General features: G+C 43.5%; 1 protein-coding gene across 36 annotated transcripts in view; it reads right to left on the reverse strand.

Moving 5' to 3' along the window:
* WDR20 (WD repeat domain 20) overlaps positions 1-24,744 on the reverse strand; it is an 89,969-nt gene that overhangs the window by 44,576 nt on the left and 20,649 nt on the right. The window contains exon 2 of one of the 36 annotated variants that reach the window (XM_033191270.1): positions 2,108-2,364. The exons of the other annotated variants lie outside the window; for them this stretch is intronic. Within the exon in view, the coding sequence (XP_033047161.1) occupies positions 2,269-2,364 (96 nt within the window). The 3' untranslated portion in view covers positions 2,108-2,268. Of the gene's footprint in view, positions 1-2,107; positions 2,365-24,744 lie in introns of those variants that run through there. 36 annotated transcript variants of the gene reach the window in all.

The raw sequence follows: 24,744 nt of genomic DNA on the forward strand, positions 1-24,744 counted from the left end.
AGAAATGCAGGCCAGCCCCTCAGCTTGCTAGTACACATGGTTATGACAAAGGGTAAAGCTCCAAATACCAGCAGGTCTCATATACAGCAGCTGTGGCTACAAACCAAAAGGGAATCTCTCAAGTGACATCGAAAGAACTGATCTCTCCTCTGTGTAGTGTACTACAACTAGATTTATTTTTAAATATGAAGAGACCCAAAATAACGCAACGTCCCCACTTTTCTTGTTGCCCACAGCAAGCCTGAGTACTTGCCCTGCTCTCACAAAATTCTTGACACCAAGCAGTAATCCAAGCTACTCCGGAGGCTAAGTCGGGAGGATCCCTTGAACCCAGGAGTTGCAATAAATAGTACACTATTTTAAAAGTGTAAAGTGATATGTTATATAGAGAAAGCTCTGGTTGAAAACGTGCAAGGCACTCTAAAGAGTGGTTAAGAGCAGAGACTCTGGAGCCAGGATGCCTTCAGATTCTGTCCTGTGAGCCTGAACAAGCTATTTGCTTTTATGTACCAACACTTCCACAAAATGGGAAAATGGGGATAATAAAATAGTGACCCTGCTATAGGCAGTGTTCGAGGATTAAAGGAGTTAAAATATGTAAAGTGATCAGAATCATACCTGGAACAAAGCAACTGCTATGTAAATACTGGCTGTTATTACTATTATTATTATTGTTGTTGCTTTGTTTTTGAGACAGAGTCTTGCTCTATTGCCCAGGCTGGAGTACAGTGGTGCAATCTCAGCTGACTGAAACCTCCGCCTCCTAGGTTCAAGTGATTCTCCTGCCTCAGCCTCCCAACTAGCTGGGATTACAGGCGCCTACCACCACGTCCAGCTAATTTTTGCATTTTTAGTACAGACAGGGTTTCACCATGTCGGTCAGGCTGGTCTTGAATTCCTGACCTCAAGTGATCCGCCTGCCTCAGCCTCATAAAGTGCTGGGATTACAGGTGTGAGCCACCGTACCGACGTAACTGTTACCATTATTAATAGTATCAATTTACATATTTTTAAATGCATTCAAACCAAGAACTACAGTGAGTTAGCATGGAAATAAGTATTTGATTCCTTACAAGGCATTTTAAAAATAAAAGTTAATATTTAGCCACCTGCTGGAAAATGTATGTACAAATATGAAGGGAGGGATTTGAAAATGAGGCGGTGAGGAAAGGCAAAGTTAAACTAGTAAAATTACTCTTTCCAATCAGTTAAGATTTTACTGAACTTGATGTAGCATAATGTTTTTAAGTTATAAATTCAGGCCAGGCGTGGTGGCTCACATTTGTAATCTTAGCACTCTGGGAGGCTGAGATGGGAGGAGTACTTGGAGCCTGAAGTTCGAGACCAGCCTGGGCAACACAGTGAGACCTCATTTCCCTTTTTTTTTTTAGGAAAAAAAAAAGTTAGAAGTTTAGAGGTCAGAACTGTGTAGTATGCCAATTTACACTTCAATGAAAGTTTAATTTCTGAGACAAAGATAAAGTAGCACATATGATGGCTCTACCTGTGAAAATACAGAGGGTAGAATATGATCTCAAAGGCCTCTTTCATAATACCTCCTAATTCTGACACACTGTAAATAAATGAATATTATTAAATGGAAAAGTCTTGTTTAAAAAAGCTGAAAGGTTGCTGCTTAATGGGTGGTTTAAGTATACGATGAGAAAAATCTAGAAATATAGGTATTACAACCATTTATTATAAAACCACATGACAGCCACATGAATTCTCTGGGAGCGAGAGTTTACGTGAAAAGCAGCGTGGGGTACTAGAAAAAACATAGGCTTTGGAGTCTGAGAGGCCTTGCTGAAATCTCCTGCTGCCACTTACCAGCTGTGTAGCCTTGACAAGTTACTACATCCCTCAAAGACTCCCCTCTCTCATCTCTATATAAAGTGGGACGCACCACTCCCTCTTCGGCAAAGTATCTGTGAGATCATAAGGGACAATGCATGTGACAGCACCTAGTTCAGTGCCTAGCCCAGTGTAACTATTCAGTAAATGGCAGCTATAAGATAGAAACAAATCAGCAGTGATTAGCAGAGTCTACAAATTAGTCAGTGAGCTGAGTGTTCGCTGTGAGGTAAACCTATATTAGATCCTATAAGGTAGTGGTTCTCAAACTAGCCCATCAGAATTACCTGGCATGGCAGTTACACCACAGATTGCTGGGCCCGCTCTCCTCTCACAGGTCCTGACTCAGTGTTCAAGTGCAAGGACCCAGAATCTTCATTGTCACGAGTTCTGAGGGGATGCTGATACTGCTGGTCAGGGACCAGGCCTAAGAGAACCACTGGTATAAGGGAAGAGTGGGAGAAGAGGTGCACAAACATGGTCCATTCCTACAAGGAACTCACTGAAGATCTGGAAAACACACAAATGAAACTTTTTTTTTTTTGAGACACAGTCTCATTCTGTAGCCCAGGCTGGAGTACAATGGCACGATCTCAGCTCACTGCAACCTCTGCCTCCGGGGTTCAAGCAATTCTCCCGCCTCAGCCTCCCAAGTAGCTGGGACAACAGGCTCATGCCACCACACCTGGCTAATTTTTGTATTTTTGGTAGAGATGGGGTTTCACCGTGTTAGCCAGACTAGTCTCAAACTCCTGACCTCAGGTGATCTGCCCACCTCAGCCTCCCAAAGTGCTGGGATTACAGGCATGAGCCACTGCACCCGGCCACATAACAATTCAACCCCATGGCCGGGTGCGGTGGCTCAAGCCTGTAATCCCAGCACTTTGGGAGGCCGAGACGGGCGGATCACGAGCTCAGGAGATTGAGAACATCCTGGCTAACACGGTGAAACCCCGTCTCTATTAAAAATACAAAAACTAGCTAGGCGAGGTGGCGGGCGCCTGTAGTCCCAGCTACTTGGGAGGCTGAGGCAGGAGAATGGCGTAAACCCGGGAGGCGGAGCTTGCAGTGAGCTGAGATCCGGCCACTGCACTCCAGCCCCGGCGACAGAGCGAGACTCCGCCTCAAAAAAAAAAAAAAAAAAAATTCAACCCCACATACACAGATCCCGAACACTCCACCACCCTACAAAAGATACAAACTCATGTTACAAAAAATGAGGATGACAAGGCACAGGGATCCTTCTGGACTGGTGAAACCATGCCCCTGGGAGTTAAAGACACCAATGACTAACAGAAATTCTTGAGTCTGCAGGATCCCAGACAAGAAAAGAAACAACTCACTGGCACGCCCTCCACTTGTAAGACACATAACACAACGGGCTAAAATTGGTTGGAATCAATATAGCTGATTGGAGTTTGTGTAGAACAAGTTTAAATTTCTACCACATGCTTCATATTAACTTCCCCCAAATTTGCACATGGGACCCACGAGGAGGCATGAAGAGATAATTGCACAGGCCTGAAGACTTTCCAGACCACCCCTTTCCTCATATCAACCACCTGCTACTCCCAGAACCCACTCCCTAAAGCTTTTCTAATAAAGGTACTGCCTTAAAGCCAGCACAGAGAGACAGATTTGAGCTGAGCCTGTCTCCTTGTGAGTCGACTTGCAATAACAAGAAAGCCAATTCCACGCACTGGGTTTTTGAGAAAATACTCAAATTTTTGAGAAAATACTCAAGAACCCAGTGGCTTGATTCTCATCTGGCTCTATCTCTCACAGCCAGGAGACTCCCTTCACTGGGTTTTGAGAAAACTTTCTGAAAAACCCAGTGTCACAGTATAGGCTTCTAGCACATTGGACAGCAAGCCCCTTTTGTTTAATAACACTGGGACAAATACTGATGTTTTTCAAAGTTCCTGCAGTCTCACAGTTTTTGTAAATGTAAGAAGTAAAACACTTGGGCAATGGCATTGGCAAGTAGAAATACGTGGGAAGGCACTTGAGAAAAGAGCAAGACAAACAGATAAACAAGTGTGTGAAAACAATGGTCTCAGCTCAGCTAGTTCAATATCTGAATGGGAGAATCTCATCAGGAGAAATGATGATAGAGAGATTTTGAAGATGCACTGATAGGGTAACTTACTAGACTTAGCTTGGATTTGATGTCATCAGTAAAGTGAACTGTTACAAATCTCAGGCAAGTTAGCCACATGGTAGAAATGGTAACTGCAAGGTGTGGCACGGTGGCTCATGCCTGTAATCCCAGCACTTTGGGAGGAGAAGGCAGGTGGATCACCTGAGGTTGGGAGTTCAGGACCAGCCTGACCAACATGGAGAAACCCTATCTCTACTAAAAATTCAAAAATTAGCTGGGCATGGTGGCAGGTGCCTGTAATCCCAGCTGGTTGGGAGGCTGAGGCAGAACTGCTTGAACCTGGGAGGCGGAGGTTGCGGTGAGCCAAGATTGCGCCATTGCACTCCAGCCTAGGCAGTAAGAGCAAAACTCCGTCTCAAAAAAAAAAAAGAAATGGTTGGCAACTGCAAACAAAGAATAGATAAGGCCATGCTAAGCGGCATGGAAATATGAAGCAAACGGCAAAAGCAGTGTGAAAAACCATCATTGATTCTGATGCAGATGACACAAAAACACCCACTTATCACTATAGCCAAGAACTATGGAAACTTCCATTCTGCAAGATGATGGGGGAGTCTGCTGGCTATGAGAAATACAGCCAGATGAGAATCAAGCCTCATTTTCACTCCAATGTGTATTAACTTGATGTTAGCAGGCATTAACCCATTTATGCCTAGGGTTCCATTATTGGAACACTAAGCATGTGGGAGTTATTTATATCCTACTGCTCAAGGTAATCACCAAGGTCTGATTTTTTTTTTTTTTTTTTGAGACGGAGTTTCACTCTTGTTGCCCACCCAGGCTAGAGTGCAATGGCATGGTCTCGGCTTACTGCAACCTCCGCCTCCTGGGTTCAAGCTATTCTCCTGCCTCAGCCTTTCAAGTAGCTGGGATTGCAGGCACCTGCCACCAGGCCCAGCTAATTTTTGTATTTTTAGTAGAGACGGGGTTTCACCATGTTGGCCAGGCTGGTCTTGAACTCCTGACCTCTGGTGATCTGCCTGTCTCAGCGTCCTAAAGTGCTGGGATTACAGGTGTAAGCCACTGTTCCCGGACTAAGGTCTGATTTTTCACCAAAAAAAAAAAATTGCAACCTCCAGGATAAATGGGTTTTTCAAGGGAGCTAAAAGATCTCGAACTCATTCAAATAAAACAGGAAAATCTAAGACAGAAAATCCAAATAAGCTCACTTAGAAATAAAGTAAGCTCAATTAGAAATGAAACGGGAGATATTACAACCAATACCACAGAAACACAAAAGATCATTCAAAGCTACTACGAACACCTTTATGTGCACCAACCAGAAAACCTAGAGGAGACAGATGCATTCCTGGAAATATACGACCCTCCCAGAGTAAACCAGGAAGAAATAGAAACTCTGAACAGACCAATGACAAGCAGCAAGACTGAAATGGTAATTAAAAAAAAAAACTGCCAACAAAAAAAAACTCCAGGACCAGGTGGATTCACAGCTGAATTCTACCAGACATTCAAAGAATTGGTTCGTGCCAGGCACGGTGGCTCACGCCTGTAATCCCAGCACTTTGGGAGGCCGATCGCAAGGTCAGGAGACCATCCTGGCTAACACGGTGAAACCCCGTCTCTACTTAAAAAAAAAAAAAAGAAAAAGAAATACAAACAATGAGCCGGGCGTGGTGGCGGGCACCTGTATGGTGTGAACCTGGGAGGCGGAGCTTGCAGTGAGCTGAGATCGCGCCACTGCACTCCAGCCTGGGCGACAGAGCGAGACTCCATTTCAAGAAGAAAAAAAAAAGAATTGGTACCAATCCTACTGAAACTATTACAAAAGATAGAGAAAGAGGGAATCCTCTGTAAATCATTCTATGAAGCCAGTATCACCCTAATACCCGAAACCAGCAAGGATATAACCAAAAAAAAAAAAGGAAAGAAAACTACAGACCAATATCCCTGATGAACGCAGATGTAAAAATCCTCAGCCGGGCACAAATTTTTGTATTTCTTGACCTCGTGATCCGCCCGCCTTGGTCTCCCAAAGAGCTAGGATGCCACTGCGCCCGGCCCCATTTTCACTTTTTTTTTTTTTTTTTTTTTTGAGAGGGACTCTTGCTCTGTAGCCCAGGCTGGAGTGCAGTGGCGTGATTTTGGCTCACTGCAACCTTTGCCTCCTGGGTTCAAGCGATTCTCCTGCCTCAGCCTCCCAAGTAGCTGGGACTACAGGTGTGCAACACCACGTCCGGCTAAATTTTTTTTGTATTTTTAGTAGAGACAGGGTTTCACCGTGCTGGCCAGGATGGTCTCGATCTCCTGACCTCGTCATCTGCCCACCTTGGCCTCCCAAAGTGCTGGGATTACAGGCATGAGCCACTGTTCCCGGCCCTGACTTTCACTTTTATTCAACATAGTTTTGGAAGTCCTAGCCAGAGCAATCAGACAAGAGAAAAGAAAGAAAGGACATCCAAATCAGTAAAGAGGAAGTCAAACTGCTGCTGTTTGCTGATGATATATAATCATATACCTAGAAAACCCTAAAGACTCATCCCAAAAGCTCCTAGATCTGATAAATGAATTCAGTAAAGTTTCTGGATACAAAATCAATGAACACAAATCAGTGGCACTGCTACACACCAACAGCGACCAAGCTGAGAATCAAATCAAGAACTTAACCCCTTTTACAATAGCTCCAAAAAAATAATTACTTAGGCATATACCTAACCACTGACGTGAAAGACCTCTACAAGGAAAACTACAAGATACTGCTAAAAGAAATCACAGATGACACAAACAAATGAAAACACATCCCATGCCATGGATGCGTAAAATCAGTATTGTGAAAATGACCTTACTGCCAAAAGCAATCTACAAATTCAATGCAATTCCCATCAAAATACCATCATCATTCTTCACCGAACTAGGAGAAACAATCCTAAAATTTATATGGAAAAAAAAAGAGCCCACATAGCAAAGCAAGATTAAGCAAAAAGAAAAACATCTGGGGGCATCATATTACCCGGCTTCACACTACACTATACAGCTATAGTCACCAAAACAGCATAGTACTGCTATAAAAACAGGTATATAGACCAACGGAACATAACAGAGAATCCAGAAAAAACCCAAATATTTATAGCCAACTGATCTTCGACAAAGCAAACAAAAACATAAACTGGGGAAAAGACACCCTATTCAACAAATGGTGCTGGAATCATTGGTAAGCCACATGCAGAAGAATGAAATTGGATCCTCATCTCTTACCTCATACAAAAATCAACTCAAGATGAATCAAAGACTTAAATCTAACCTCAAACCATAAAAATTCTAGAAGATAATACCCGAAAAATTCTTCTAGGCATTGGGTTAGGCAAAGATTTCATGACCAAGAACCCAAAAGAAAATGCAACAAAAATAAAGATAAATAGATGGGACTTAATTAAATGAAAAAACTTGTGCACAGCAAAAGAAATAATCAGCAGAGTAAACAACCCACAGAGCTGCAGAGAAAATCTTCACGAACTATGCATCCAACAAAGGATTAATATCTAGAATCTACAAGAAACTGAAATCAGCAAGAAAATAATAATAATAATAATCCCATCAAAAAGTGGGCTAAGGACATGAACAGACGATACTCAAAAGAAGATACACAAATGGCCAGTAAACATATGAAAAAATGCTCCACATCACTAATTATCAGGGAAATGCAAATCAAAACCACAATATGATACAACCTTACTCCTGTAGCAATGGCCATAATTCAAAAATCAAAAAATGCTGGGCAACTCACATCTGTAATCCCAGCACTTTGGGAGGCTGAAGTGGGCAGATCACAAGGTCAGGAGATCGAGACCATCCTGGCTAATATGGTGAAACCCTGTCTCTACGAAAAATACAAAAAATTAGCCGGGCGTGGTGGCAGGCGCCTGTAGTCCCAGCTACTCGGGAGGCTGAGACAGGAGAATCGCTTGAACCCGGGAGGTGGAGGTTGCAGTGAGCCGAGATTGCGCCACTGCACTCTATCCTGGGTGACAGAGCGAGACTCTGTCTCAAAACAATAATAAAGAATAAATTAAAAAATAACAGATGTGGCCGGGCGCAGTGGCTCACACCTGTAATCCCAGCACTTTGGGAGGCCAACACGGGCGGATCACGAGGTAAGAAGATCGAGACCATCCTGGCTAACATGGTGAAACCCTGTCTCTACTAAAAATACAAAAAGTAAGCCGGGTGCGGTGGCAGGCGCCTGTAGTCCCAGCTACACGGGAGGCTGAGGCAGGAGAACGGCATGAACCTGGGAGGCGGAGCTTGCAGTGAGCGGAGATTGTGCCACTGCACTCCAGCCTGGGCGACAAGAGTGAGACTCCATCTCAATAAAAATAAATTAATTAAAAAATAAATAAATAAATAGCAGATGCTGGTGTGGATGTGAAAAGCGAACACTTTTAACACAGCTGGCGGGAATGTAAACTAGTATAACCACTATGGAAAATGGCATGGAAATTCCTTAAAGAACTAAAAGTAGATCTTCCATTTGATCTAGTAATCTCACCACAGGGTATCTACCCAGAGGAAAAGATGTCATTATATGAAAAAGACACTTGCACATGCATATTTATAGCAGCAGAATTCACAACTGCAAAAATATGGAACCACCACAAATGCCCATCAATCAGGTGGATAAAGAAAATGTCATAATAATAATAATGGCATTCCAAGCAACCTGGATGAAGCTGGAACCATTTTTTTTTTTTTTTTTTTTTTTTTGAGATGGAGTCTCACTCTGTCGCGCAGGCTGAAGTGCAGTGGCACAATCTCAGCTCACCGCAAGCTCCACCTCCCAGGTTCATGCCATTCTCCTGCCTCAGCCTCCCAAGTAGCTGGGACTACAGGTGCCAGCCACCACACTCAGCTAATTTTTTGTATTTTTAGTAGAGACGGGGTTTCAGCACGTTAGCCAGGATGGTCTCAATCCCTTGAGCTTGTGATCTGCTCGCCTCGGCCTTCCAAAGTGCTGGGATTACAGGCGTGAGCCACCGTGCCCGGCCAGTTATTCTAAGTGAAGTAACTCAGGAATGGAAAACCAAACATTGTATGTTCTCACTTATAAGTGGGAGCTAAGCTATGATGACACAAAAGCACAAGAATGATATAATGAACTTTGGGGACTCAAGGGGGAGGGCGATGAGGGATAAAAGACTGCACATTGGGTACACTGTACATCACTCAGGTGACAGGTGCACCAAAATTTAGGAAATCACCACTGAAGAATTTATCCATATAACCAAATACCGCCTGTTCCCCAAAAACCTATTGGAATAAAAAATAAATACATAATTTTTTTAAAAAACCACACAGGCTGGGCATGGTGGCACACACCTGTAATCCCAGCACTTTGGGAGGCCAAGATGGGTGGACTGTCTGAGCTCAGGAGTTTGAGACCAGCCTGGGCAACATGGTGAGACCCCATCTCTACTAAAAATACAAAAAATTGGCCGGGCGCGGTGGCTCAAGCCTGTAATCCCAGCACTTTGGGAGGCCGAGACAGGCGGATCACGAGGTCAGGAGATCGAGACCATCCTGGCTAATACGGTGAAACCCCGTCTCTACTAAAAAAATACAAAAAACTAGCCGGGCGAGGTGGCGGGCGCCTGTAGTCCCAGCTACTCGGGAGGCTGAGGCAGGAGAATGGCGTGAACCCGGGAGGCGGAGCTTGCAGTGAGCTGAGATTCGGCCACTGCACTCCAGCCCGGGCGACAGAGCGAGACTCTGTCTCAAAAAAAAAAAAAAAAAAAAACAAAAATACAAAAATTAGCCAGGCATGGTGGCACAAGCCAGTAGTCCCAACTGCTCATGACACTGAGGCAGAAAAATCACTTGAATCCAGGAGGTGAAGGTTGCAGTAAGCTGAGATCGCACCACTGCACTCCAGTCTGGGCGACAGAACGAGGATGCCTCCAAGAAAATAAAAAATAAAAATAAATAAAAAACAGAAAAATCCCTTATTTCTTTAGCATTTTAAAATGTACTAAACACATTTCTTAAATATAATGCATAGTTAATTACCTATCGTACCTATTATTACTAATCTTACCAATCTTTACCAACTGAAAATTCTATAAAACTTGTTTTAAAACAATACTCCCCAACAGGCTGTATTTCCATCGTTATTTTTAAGTCAACAAAAGATAAGATCTTTGGTAAGATAAAGGCAACCATCTCTTAAACTGAAAAGTACACAGGACATAGCTAACTGGTCTATACCACTCACAATTTAGCAGAAAACAGCTGAAAATTACTCTCCAGACAAGACATAAAAGATCAAGAAATCCTAAAAACGTTTTTAAAAAAATGGGGTGAAACCCCACCTCACAATGTATACCAGAATAAATCTCAGCAGTATCAAAAAAAAATCACATGTGCAAAACGAAACCTCAGAAGTACAAGAAGAGGCCAACAGTGTGGCTCATGCCTATAGTCCCAGCTACTCAAAAGGCTGAGGTGGGAGGATCCCTTGAGCCAAAGAGTTTGTGGTCACAATGAGCTATCATTATACTACTGTACTTCAGCTTGGGCAACAGAGCAAGACCCTGTCTCTTTAAAAAAAAAAGAGAGAGAGAGAGGCCAGGCGTGATGGTTCACACCTACAATCCCAGCACTTTGGGAGGCCGAGGCAGGCAGATCACGAGGTCAGGAGTTTGAGACCAGCCTGACCAACATGGTGAAACCCGATCACTACTAAAAATACAAAAATTAGTGGCCGGGCGCGGTGGCTCAAGCCTGTAATCCCAGCACTTTGGGAGGCCGAGACGGGTGGATCACGAGGTCAGGAGATCAAGACCATCCTGGCCTACACGGTGAAACCCCTCTCTACTAAAAAATACAAAAAACTAGCCGGGCGAGGTGGCGGGCGCCTGTAGTCCCAGCTACTCCGGAGGCTGAGGCAGGAGAATGGCGTAAACCCGGGAGGTGGAGCTTACAGTGAGCTGAGATCCGGTCACTGCACTCCAGCCTGGGCGACAGAGCGAGACTCTGTCTCAAAAAAAAAAAAAAAAAAAATACAAAAATTAGCCAGGCATGGTGGCGCATGCCTGTAATCCCAGCTACTCAGGAGCCTGAGGCAGGAGAATTGCTGGGAGGCGGAGGTTGCAGTGCACCGACATCGCACCATTGTACTCCAGACTGGGTGACAGAGTGAGACCCCTTATCAAAAAAAAAAAAAAACCAGAGAGAGAGAAGAAATAGTACAATAAGAAACTATGGGTATTTTTAAAAAAATATTAGGAGGGTTAAGTGTGAATCAAAACCTAAGAGAAGATGTTTTATAGATGTTTGTCTACAGAAAAATGAAATTTCCCAGCCGGGCGCTGTGGCTCATGCCTGTAATCCCAGCACTTTGGGAGGTCAAGGTGGGCAGATCACGAGGTCAGGGGATCGAGACCATCCTGGCTAACAGGGTGAAACCCCGTCTCTACTAAAAATACAAAAAATGAGCCAGGTGTGGTGGCGGGCGCCTGTAGTTCCAGCTACTCGGGAGGCTGAGGCAGGAGAATAGCGCGAACCCGGGAGGCGGAGCTTGCAGTGAGCCGAGATTGTGCCACAGTACTCCAGCCTGGGCGAGCGAGACTCGATCTCAAAAAATAATAATAATAATACTTACAAAAAAAAAAAGAAATTTCCCAAGGAGGAGGAAGAAGAAAAATAAAGGAAAAAAAAGCAAATTTCTATGTAGGAAAAAACTACAATACGCAAAATCAGAAGACAACTGACAAATGGAACAAAATGTCTGTCCCTCAGATCACAGATTAAGGGCTAATTTGTACAAAAAGCTGGACATGGTGGTACATGCCTATAGTCTCAGCTGCTCAGAGGCTGAGGCTGAGGTGGAATGATTGCAGACCAGGCTGGGCAACATAGTGAGATCCCATCTCTAAAAAAATTTAAACATTAAAAATTTTATGATCATAAAAGAGAATTCCTACCACGTTAATTTTTTTTTTTTTTTAAGACCAGAGTCCTAGTAGAAAAGTGGGTTCAGGACATGAACAACTCATAGAAAATATAGATGGCTCTTAAATATCCAAAATGATGCTTAATTCATAGCACAAGAAACACCAAAAAACTATAGTGTTATACCAGCTTTCATCTGTCAAATTAGCAAAGATCAAAATAACAATACACTATGCCAGAAGTAAACATTGGTACAATTTTTAGAAGGCGATCTGACTGTCTCTAAAATTACAAATGCACATGTCCTTTTCACCCAGCAATTCCTCACAAGAATTTATTCCTCAGATATACTAGCAACAAGGCAAAATGATGTATGTACAAAGTGATTTATTGCAGTACAGTGTGTAAGAGCTAAAGACTAGAAACATCAATGTCCATCAAAAGAAGAATTATGATAAATTTACACAATGGGATATTGTACAGGCATTAAAGATGCTTTTACACAATAATGTCTTTATTGACAAAGAACAATCTCCGAAGTATACAAAACAAAAACAAGGTGTAAAACAGTGCAGATACTAAAGTTTGCATTTTTATAAAGGAGGAAAGACTGTATCTGTAATTTTGTGTACTGAAACACTGGCTATCTCTGGAAATACACACAATAACTTAATTCTAGTTACTTCAGAGGAGGGGGACAGGGTGGCGCTGGAGGGCAGAGTGTGAGAGGCTTCATTGCATGCTCTCTGAATTTTGAACCATGTGAACGTATTACCTATTAAAAAATAAAATAGGCCTATGAGACGTCACAATACCTAATTCCCAATGCAGACTTTCTCACTAAGTTACTTGAGAAAGGGAGGGCATGCTGGCTCACTCCTGTAATCCCAGCACTTTGGGAGGCCGAGTCGGGCAGTTCACCTGAGGTCAAGAGTTCGAGACCAGCCTGGCCAACATGGTGAAACCCTGTCTCTACTAAAAATACAAAAATAAGCTGGGCGTGGGGCAGGCGCCTGTAATCCCAGATACTCGGGAGGTTGATGCAGGACAAACACTTGAACACGGGAGGCAGAGGGTGCAGTGAGCCAAGATTGCACCATTGCACTCCAGCCTGGGGAACAAGAGCGAGGCTTCGCCTCAAAAAAAAAAAAAAAAGTTACTTTAGAATATCCACTACCCATTCAACCAATATTTATTGAATTCTATACGCTTCAGGCACCGTAAAGACCCTAGTATCTCAGCAACAAAGACAGATAAAGCCCTCCTCTTGTAGATTTTAGGTGGGACTAGTCAGTAAGCAGGCAACAAAATGAACATCAACAAGGAGCATAAAGAAAAATCAGTCAGGAAAGGGAGTGGAAGGACTGAGGTGGAAAGGTGATAGCAGTGCCTTTCTGGGTAGGGGTAAGAGAAAGCTTCTTTAACAGAACCACATTTGGGCAGAGACCTGAAGAAGTGAGGCAGCCAGCTCCATGGCCACTGTGGAGGGGATTCTAAGCAGAGGGACTAAGGATTCTAAGCAGAGCGTGTACCATAGCTCCGCAGGTGGGGCAGGGAGGGGTGCAGCTGCTCTTCACAGAATGCAATGGAGGTTATTCGAATAAATAAGGAGGAGGTGGCAGCAAATCACACTGGGGAATTGGGGGGGAAAGCACTGTATCATAAGCAATTCAGATCTTATTCTAAGTGCTATAGAAACACATTAGAAAGTTTTAAGCAGTGAAGAATATGATCTGACCTATACTGTTGAAATGATCACTCTGGCTGACATCAGGAGAACAGACTGTAAGAGGCAAGGATAGAGGCGGGCATCCAGGTGGAGATCTCTGTAATAATCCAAGTGAGAGACGGTGCTTCCTTAAACTAAGGTGCTAGTGGTAGAAGCAGAAGTGATCAGATTCTGGATATATTTAGAGGCAGAGTCAACAGGCTCTATGAAAGGACTGGAAGTAGACCATGAAAAAAAGAAGTCACAGGTGACTCCAAAATATTTAACCCAAACAACTTTTTACAATGATCTAACGGGCTCATTTTTAAAAGTCACACCTTCATATAAAGTTCAACTACTCTAAAACAGGTTATGAAGACCATCAACAAAAAGCAATGCTCATCCAAATACTAAACTGGGAAGCTGCAGCCATTTTAAATTTGAAAAAACACACGCTTGGGTTCATTCTCTAACTACTAAGCACCTACATCATGCCAGGCATAATACTCGGTACTAGCGACCTCAATTATGCTTAAAATACATAACTGAACACCAAAAAAAAAAAGATTAACAGGTAAAAATACCAAAATACTAACAGCTGTGGGACATGGAGTTCTTTTCTTCCTGGAGTTTTCCAATTTTCTACAATAAACTACTCTTTTTATATTGGGGGGGAACCTTTCCTTTTTACTGCTGCCAATTAAGAAAAAATTCCCACACAGCAAATTGATTTAGTGATTTGAATGATTAACAGGCATGCCTTCTAAAAAAGCTCCTAAACTAGGCAGATTTCTCAGGTCTTTCTTTCATGCCTGCACCTGTTTGCTACCAGTGCTACGGTAAGATATGGGAGATGTATGGGAAATGGGGGGAAGAGAGAAATACAGTAGAGAGAAATGAGGGGTACAAATAACCACCTGCTGGTCTTTAAATATATCATGTCACCAAACACAGATGAGAAAGATCAGGCAAACAACTGTTTATCAAAAATATTTAACCAAATACCTACTGCATACAATATGCTTAGCATAGCAGTCTGCCCGCTGTCAATAAGTAAATGACAAAGTCCCTTGTATATTTATCCATTCAAATATTTATGATCATCATACATCAAAGACACTGAGCTAGCATGCCGAATAGACAGGAGTTCAGCAATCAATCACATAAAATCAGCCCTCAATAGTTCATAATCTAGTTTGGTGGGTAGGGAGTAAAGAGACATTACATTTCAATTTCTACTTATTTAATTATTACTGTGGCATGCGCTAGAGAGGCGACCTGGTAGAAGATAATGGAGACTTGATCTAGTCTGAAGGTCAGGGTAAAAGGCTTAGACAAAATTACATACGAGCTAAGATTTCAAGGAGCAGGAGTTAAACAGATGAAGGGGCAGAGAGTGAGGAATGGAAGCACATTCCAGGCAAAGGAAACAGCATATTAAGAAAAATCTAGGCTGGGCACGGTGGCTCCTACCTATTATCCCAGTGCTTTGGGAGGCCAAGGCAGGAGGATAGCTTGAGGCCAGGAATTAGAGACCAGCCTGGGCAACATGGTGAGACATTGTCTCTAAAAAAATAAAAAGGAGGCCGGGCATGGTGGCCCACGCCTGTAATCCCAGCACTTTGGGAGGCCAAGGCAGGCGGATCACAAGCTCAGGAGATCGAGACCATCCTGGTTAACACGGTGAAACCCCCTCTCTACTAAAAACACAAAAAATTAGCCTGGCGTGGTGGTGGGCACCTGTAGTCCCAGCTACTCGGGAGGCTGAGGCAGGAGAATGGCGTGAACCCGGGAGGCGGAGCTTGCAGTGAGCTAAGATAGAGCCACTGCACTCCAGCCTGGGCAACAGAGCAAGACTCTATCTCAAAAGAAGAAAAAGAAGGAAAAAAATTAGCCAAGTGTGGTGGCACATGTCTACAGTCCTAGCTACTTGGAAGGCTAAGTCAGGAGGATAGCTTAAGCCCAAGGAGTCTGAGGTTACCAGTGGGCTATTACTGCACCACTGCACTCCAGCCTGGAAGACAAAGCGAGACCCTGTGTCAAATAAATAAAGAAAGAAGAAGAAGAATCTATGTCAAAAAAGGTTAAGGTTTGTGAGAGGAATTAAAAGGAAGTCAGCAAGTCAGAAAGATATAATGAAGGGAAGAGTGACTGATAAGGTAGGCAAGGGGTAGTTCGTGCAGGGCCTTGTACACTGTTAGGAATTTAGTCTTTCATGCTAAAAGCAACAGGAACCATTGAAAAGATTTTCAAGCCTGGGAGTGACAATCAGATTCACATTTTTAAAGATCACTGACTGCTCTCCAGAGAATAGATGAGAGGGAGCAACAGTGGACCAGGAGACCAGACAGAGGCTGTATAGTGCCCAGGTGAGATGAGTGAGGGCAGTGAAAACAGAAGCAGATGTAGTCAAGATATATACTTCAGAGAGAAAATCAATAGGAATTGGTGGTAGAGTGAAAGCAGGTGGAGAGAGTGAGGTAAAGGAAAAGACAGTCTCATGAATGACAAGATAGTAAGGCATATAAAGACATTCCATGTCAATAGTAACCAAAATAAACTGACTGTCCAATCCTCAAAACAAAATTAGGGCAAAAACAAATAGAGATAATCAAGAGTATAGTACAGCAACACAAAGAACAATGCACAGACTAACAATTCTGAATTTAATATAAAGCAAAACTGGCAAAAAGAAACTGTCAAGTCCAGAATCAGTGAGATATGTATAAGCAATCTATCAGAAACTGATAAATAAGAGGGCAGTCATAAAAATAGTAATGATATGGACATGTGAACAGTGTTACAAACTTCATCAAACACGCATGCACAGATATATGTCACCTTCAGCCTAACAGATAGGGAATATACATCGTTTCAAAAAGACATGGAATGTTTTAACTAGGTTACAAAGAAAGACTCACCACATTTCAAATAACCAATATCATAAAAACATTCCAAGACACACAATGCAAATAAGTTAATCAGTTAAAAAAATTAAACAGCATAAATAGAAACTTTAAAATGCTTGCTTAGGGGAGGCTGAGACGGGCGGATCGCTTGAGTTCAGGAGTTCGAGATCAGCTTCGGCAATAGCAAAACCCAGTCTCTGCCGGGCGTAGTGGTACATGCCTATAGTCCAATCTGAGGATGAGAAGGGGGGTGGGCGAGGAGGGAATTGCTTGAGCCTAAGAGGCGAAGGTTGCAGTGAGCCGTGATGATGTCACTGTACTCCAGCCTGGGTGATAGAGTGAGACCCTGTCTTTAAAAAACAAAAAAAACAAAACAAAACAAAAAAAAAACAAGAAAACCACTTGCTTAGAAACTCAAAGATTAAAGAGAGAATAAAAATGGAAATAACAAACGAGGCCTGGTCCAGTGGCTCATGCCTGTAATCCCAGCACTTTAGGAGGCCAAGGCAGGCGGATTCCTTGAGCCCAGGACTTGAAGAGCAGCCTGGGCAGGATGATGAAATCCTGTCTCCAATACAAATAAAATAAAAAGTTAGCTAGGCATGGTGGCAAGTCCCTGTAGTCCCAGCTACTCGGGAGGCTGAGGTGGGAGGATCACCTGAGCCCGGAAGGTCAAGGCTGCAGACAGCTGTGATCAAACCACTGCACTCCAGCCTGAGCAACAGAATGAGACCCTATCTCAAAAAAAAAAAAAAAAAAAAAAATTAGGTCTTGACATGCTATTATTTAATACCACAATGATTATACCCACACAGCTAACATACGAGAAGCTCCTGAAACAACACTTAGAGGGAATGTTACAGCCTTGAGCCATCATTAAAAAGCAAGAAAGGATGAACACGTTTTCAATTCAGTAAGATAGAAAAAGAACAGAGTAAACCTAAATAAAGGAAATAAAGATGACATTCACAAAACAGAAAGCAGATACTAGCTTACTCTTTGAAAAAAATTTTAATTGACAAACTCTTATAAGTCTGTTCAAGAAGAAAAATAAAATATGAATGAAGGGGTGAAGCTAAAGCTGGTGACTGAACCCAGCAGCCACCCAAGCAGCAGCAGAAAAATGACAGTGCCACCAGAGCTCTGGAGCGGAGGAGGTGAGAGCCACAGTTCCACCCAAAAATGACCACACCCATGACTGGAAACAGGTGGGCCAGAAAGCAAAAGGCAACTGAGTGGAAAAAGGAACTGGCAAAAACCACTCTCAAGAAGGCAGATCCTAAGCTGCCAATGGCAGAGATGTAACTCTGCCAGAGCATATGTCGTAGAAGTTTTAATTGCCCTAACAAACTAATTTGCGCTTTCACAGGAATACCTGTATTAATTTATTGCAATAAATAGTTTTTCCTTTGGTGATGGAGAAAAGGCACAAAGAAACAATTTGAGGAACAAAAGGGAAATATAACTTCTGATAGATTAGAAACTTATAATGGAAAAGAAAAGGGAAGAGGATTGAGCAATTAAAGAAATCCAACAGTTAAATTCTAGGTAGAGCAGAAAGAAGGAGGTGAAGTACTGAGTGGGTCAGAAATGTATAAAAAAAAAAGTTGAGGTTAAAATGTCAAGACAAAGAATGTTTCAATAAAGAGAAGATGATCAATTGTGTTGAATGCTACTGAGAGGTCAAGGAAGTTGTGGGCCAAGAGGCGTCCAATGGATCTGGCAACATGAAGTTGAGTAATCAGTATCCTGGAGAAATTAGAGCAGCGAGAAGCAAGGCCATATTGCAGTAGAAGGCTGTTTCTATCTGAATTAGTGATTTTGGAGCTAAACCATTTCAGCTGATGACAAGATCCAGCATGTCACTGTGGGAGAGAGTGCCAGAAGTGGACTAGAGGAGATTAGTGGGGTGGATGTGGAAGCCAAGAAAGCTAGCAGCCAAGGTACTTGACAGGTCATGTGATGAAGATGAAACCACCCAAGATGATGGCAGTAACTGGAGTGGAAAGGAAGGCTGTGAGTCAGGCACCGGAGTCTTCAATGATCAAAAGTGGCCATGAGGAAGAGAGAGAAAGGTGTCGTGAGTCTAAGGGTGGAAGCTCCAAAGGGATGCCAGGAGTGGCAAACAGACCAAAGCCTGGTCTAATGTGGCACCTGCAGTGTATCAGTCAGGGTTCTGTGAAGTCTTTCCAGTTCAACTTGTGAGACACTCTCTGAGCTCCCTGGCAAAGTCAGACTGCTGCCACATCAAGGAAAGCCCCAAGCACAACACCCATCATTTTTAAATTAGCTGAGCTAATAATGCCTTCAGTCTTGCTAACTACATGTACACCTATTCTGTAATTCAAAGAGGGGAAAAAGGCAATGTAAGGAGTAGCACAATTCTTGTAATTAATGGGAAAGAAGTAGGGATAGCAGCAAAGTCACCTGCTTCTGGAAGGGGAGTGCAAGCACTTTTTTCCAGGACACCAGGATAGGGAAAGCAAAACTTCCAAACAAAGCTAGTTTCAGGTAATCAAGACACTATGTAAAGCTTCCTTCTGGGTTAGCCCAAAAGAATTCTAACAACATAAGACTTGAGGTTGTGACGGTCTTATTCAATTTTCTGCTGCTATTAACGGAATACCACAGACTAATTTTTTTTTTTTTTTGAGACAGAGTCTTGGTCTGTCACCCAGGCTGGAGTGCAATGGCACAATCTCGGCTCACTGCAGCCTCTGCCCACCGGGTTCCAGCGATTCTCCTGCCTCAGCCTCCTGGCTAGCTGGGATTACAGGCACACGCCACCACACCTGGCTAATTTTTGTATTTTTGGTAGAGATGAGGTTTCACCATGTTAGCCAAGGCTGGTCTCGAACTCCTGACCTCAGGTGATCCGCCCGCCTCGGCCTCCCAAAGTGCTGGGATTACAGGCATGAGCCACCGCGCCTGGCCAGACTAATTTATTTATTTATTTATTTATTTTTTTTTTTGAAACGGAGTCTCGCTCTCGCCCGGGCTGGAGTGCAGTGGCCAGATCTCAGCTCACTGCAAGCTCTGCCTCCCGGGTTTACGCCATTCTCCTGCCTCAGCCTCCCGAGTAGCTGGGACTACAGGCGCCCGCCACCTCGCCCGGCTAGTTTTTTGTATTTTTTAGTAGAGACGGGGTTTCACCGCGTTAGCCAGGATGGTCTCGATCTCCTGACCTCGTGATCCGCCCGTCTCGGCCTCCCAAAGTGCTGGGATTACAGGCTTGAGCCACCGCGCCCGGCCTGACCAGACTAATTTATAAACAAGTTTATTTGGCTCATGGTTCTGATGGCTGGGCACTCCAAGAATATGGCACTGGTATCTGCTGGGGGTCATCCCATGGCAGGAGGCAGAAGCAAGTACCCAACACAGAGAGAGGAAATTGGCCAACTTGTTTTTATGACAAATCCAGTCTCATAATAACTAACCCACTCCCTCAATGATGGCATTAATCCATTCATAAGGACAGAGCCCTCATGATCTAATCAGCTCTTAAAGGCCCATGTCAATTAAATCCTAAAAGGAGTTTTGGAGGGGATAGACATTGAAATCATAGCAGTGACTAATTTTGAAGTCTCTCAATCAATGCAAAAGAGCTAGCAAGCCTCTGTCTGTGAGCTCCAGTAACTAGCAGATAATTTTGACTTGTGAAAGGAATTTTGAAAGATTATCTAAGGGCCTAGCAAGGTGGCTCACGCCTGTAATCCCAGCACTTTGGGAGGCTGAGGCAGGTGGACACCTTGAGTTCAGTAATTCAAGACCAGCCTGGGCTACATGACAAAACCCTGTCTCTACAAAAAACACAAAAATTAGCTGGGCATGGTGGTATACACCTGTAGTCACAGCTGTTTGGGAGGCTGTGGGAGGTTGGCTTGAGCCCAGGAGGCAGAGGTTGCAGTGAGCTGAGATCACACTGCACTCCAGCCTGGGCAACAGAGTGAGACTCTGTCTCAAAAAAAAAAAAGAAAAGAAAAGAAAGAAAGAAAGATTATCTGATGTACTCAAGTGAGTCCCTGTTGGAGGACTATGATTTCAACAAATTCGTTTAAATTCTGTTCAACTTAAAAATGAACATAACGTGCCTACTACATACAGGCACTGTGATGGATATGATCAATAAGATATGGTTGATAAGATATGGTTTCTGCCCTCAAGATTCACAGTCCAGTGGGGGTAAACAGAGATTCAAACAAAAAATTCTAACATCGTGTAAAAAGGTGGCAGCTCAATCACAGTAGTTAAACAGCAAGGGCAAAGGAAAGACAGGCTTAAACCACGAAACATTACAATGCAGTCAAAGCTGCACTCAAGTGTGCCAATTCCAGGGTATCATATTCCCGGCTGTACTGGTTCTCCTCACTATGAACTTGTCTCAAGAAAAGAACTATGTCGGCCGGGCGCAGTGGCTCAAGCCTGTAATCCCAGCACTTTGGGAGGCCGAGACAGGCGGATCACAAGGTCAGGAGATCGAGACCATCCTGGCTAACTGGTGAAACCCCGTCTCTATTAAAAAATACAAAAAACTAGCCGGGCGAGGTGGCGGGCGCCTATAGTCCCAGCTACTCGGGAGGCTGAGGCAGAAGAATGGCGTGAACCCGAAAGGCGAAGCTTGCAGTGAGCTGAAATCCGGCCACTGCACTCCAGCCTGGGCGACAGAGCGAGACTCCGTCTCAAAAAAAAAAAAAAAAAAGAAAAGAACTATGTCTATTACATCTGAGTCCCAATACCTAGACCAGTGCAAGACCTCAGTGTAGTTTGCATCTCTTACTCGCCTAGCCAATATCTACTTACAGATCATTCTCCTATCTACTATCTCATACCTCAACTCAAAGTAGTCTCCAGAGCAATCAAGTTGTTGGATAATCCAATCTCTTTGCTAAAGGTATGGGTTAGTAAAGACTGGGTTAACCAGTGCATACTTCCTTGGCCACAGGAATGGGCTGCTTAATCCAATCTGGAACAACGAGTCGAAGAAGGAGGTTTGGTAAAGGCTTCTACGAAATAAGATTCCTTATTTTTATGACAGCCTGATTAGAAGAGCTGTTCATTCTCATCCTGAATATTAGCTCTCATTTTGGTCTATGTGGTACAGTGATGGGAAGCCTGACATTTCTGCCACTGTTTTGACACCTAAACCAGGTGAAACACGGTAGAAAGCAGAACTAATGGAATCTCAGCAAAACGGAGCTAGCATCCCAATCAAACCATGCCTGAAGTCCACTGTACCTGTGGAATTTTCAGTGACATACACCAATACACCCCTTTAAAATTTAAACTAGTCTGAATGGGTTTCCTGTTACTTGTAAACTACAACATTTCTAAGTATGCTAAATTCAAAAATACACTAGTGAATCCAACATGGGCAATATGGTGAAACCCTGTCTATATAAAAAATACAAAAATTAGCTGGGCGTGGTGGCTCGAGCCTGTAGTCCCAGCTACTCAGGAGGCTGAGGTGAAAGAGTTGCTTGAGCCCAGGAGGCTGAAGTTACAGTGAGCTGTGATTGCACCACTGCACTCCAGCCTGGGTGACAGAGACCCTGTCTTAAAAAAAAAAAAAGGCCAGGCACGGTGGCTCACACCTGTAATCCCAGCACTTTGGGAGGCTGAGGCGGGTGGATCACGAGGTCAGGAAATCAAGACCATCCTGGCTAACATGGTGAAACTCCGTCTCTACTAAAAATACAAAAAAAATTAGCTGGGTGTTGTGGCAGGCGCCTGTAGTCCCAGCTACTCAGGAGGCTGAGGCAGGAGAATGGCATGAACCTGGGAGGTGGAGCTTGCAGTGAGCCGAGATCGTGCCACTGCACTCCAGCCTGGGTGACTGAGCAAGACTCCGTCTCAGAAAAAAAAAATAGCTAAGCATGGGGCTAGGCACCTGTAATCCCAGCTACTTGAGAGGCTGAGGCAGGAGGACTGCTTCAACCCGGGAGGCGGACGTTGCAGTGAGCCAAGATGGTGCCTGGGCGACTGAGTGAGACTCGTCTCAAAAAAAAAAAAAAAGATATCCAACAACTCAATTTTAAAAAATGGCCAAGGGATATGAAACATCATTCAAAGAAAAAGAAATATATCTCATTCTTAAATCTATACAAAGATGTTCAACCTCACTCAGCACAACGGAAAAACAAAAATTACAATATATCATGTATTAGATCAAATAAAAAAGTCTAACAACACACTGTTGGTGAGGCTGTGGGAGAACAGGTACTCTCAGGTATGTGGGGGGACAAAACAGTACAACTTCTAAAAAAAATATAAATGCAGTTGGCCGGGTGTGGTGGCTCACGCCTGTAATCCTAGCACTCTAGGAGTCCAAGGTGGGCGGATCACGAGGTCAGGAGATCGAGACCGTCCTGGCTAATACGGTGAAACCCCATCTCTACTAAAAAGTAGAAAAAATTAGCTGGGCGTGGTGGCGGGCACCCGTAGTCTCAGCTACTCGGGAGGCTGAGGCAGGAGAATGGCGTGAACCCGGGAAGCAGAGCTTGCAGTGAGCTGAGATCGCGCCACTGCACTCCAGCCTGGGCGACAAAGCGAGACTCCATCTCAAAAAAAATATATATATATATATAAATGCAGTTACACTTTGACCCAGCAGTACCTCCTCTGGAAATTTATCATACATGTAAGGTTATTCACTACAGCATTATTCATATTTTTTAAAAGGGATCATCAGTCAATCAAGAGTGATGTTGTTAAATAAATTATGGTACATCTGAAGCATGGAATACAAAGCAGTGACAAGAAAGAGTGAAGTTCCCTTTCACTAATACGGAAGATCTCCAATATAGATCATTAAGTAGACAAAACAAGATGCAAAATACCATACACAGTATGTTCCCTCAATTCCTTCCCATCTCTGCTCAAATGTCGTCTTATTCCTGTAACAACAAAAGAATAACTCAAAAACAAATAAAATATTATCTATAGTTAGAGGAAGGGAGCTAGGAGGAGGAAGGAGAACAGGACTAGAAGACAGACCTCGCTGAATATAACCTTGTTCTATGTGCTGGAACCATGTGAATGTTCTGCATAATTGAAATACAAAATTAAATTTTAAAACCAATCTCTCCTGTTCTAAAACTACAGTGATAATTGTACAACTCAATAAATTACTAAAAATCATTCAATTGTACACTTGAAACAGATAGCAAGAAGAAATAATTTGAGTGCATTCAAGTTTTTGGTTTTAGAGACAGGGTTTGGCTCCGTCACTCAGGGTGGAGTGCAGTGGTATGATCATAGCTCACTGAAGCCTCGAATTCCTGGGCTTAAGCCATCCTATCGCCTCAGCCTCCCAAGTAGCAGGACTACAGATGTACCACCATGCCTGGCTAGTTTTTAAATTTTTGTAAAGACAGGGTCTCACAATGTTGCCCAGGCTGGTCTCAAATTCCTGGCCTTAAGTGATCCTCCCACCTCAGCCTCCCAAAACTGGATCAAGGTTTTTATTTTTTTGGAGACAGGCTCTTCCTCTGTTGCCTACGCTGGAGTGCAGTGGTTCCATCTCAGTTCACTACAACCCCTGCCTCCCCAGCTCAAATGATCCTCCCACCTCAGCCTTCCAAGTAGCTGGGACTACAGACACATGTCACCACTCCTAGCTGATCTTTTTAAAAATTTTTAATAGAGATGAGGTCTATGTTGCCCAGGCTGGTCTCAAAGTCCCGAGATAAAATGATCTGCCCACTTCAGTCTCCCAAAGTGTTGGGATTACTGGTGTGCGCCACCGCACCCAGCTGGATTAAGTTTTAAGAGGCAGTGAAAGAATCAAACAAAGCTGGTAAAGACCAGTGCCTCTTCAACTTTAGTGTGTACATGAATCACCTGGGGATCATCTTAGACTGCAGATTTAATTCAGTAAATGGGGCCAATACTCTGCACTTCCAACAAGCTCCCAGGTGACTGCTGATGATGCTGATGCTAGTCTGTGGATCACACTTTGAGGGTTGAGACAATTTAAACAACTAGAGGTGATTTGCTCTAAGAAGTAGATGAGAAATGGGGCAGCAGCTACTGGAGGCACATGACCCATAGAAAATGAGTGGGCGGGCCGAGTGCGGTGGCTCATGCATGTCATCCCAGCACTTTGGGAGGATGAAGCAGGAGGACCACTGGAGCCCAGGAGTTCCAAGACCAGCCTGGGTAACATAGTGAGTCTCCATCACTACAAAAAATGTAAAAATTAGCTAGGGATG

Source organism: Trachypithecus francoisi, unplaced genomic scaffold (assembly GCF_009764315.1).
Source record: "Trachypithecus francoisi isolate TF-2019V2 unplaced genomic scaffold, Tfra_2.0 Lachesis_group3, whole genome shotgun sequence".
Lineage (NCBI taxonomy): Eukaryota > Metazoa > Chordata > Mammalia > Primates > Cercopithecidae > Trachypithecus > Trachypithecus francoisi.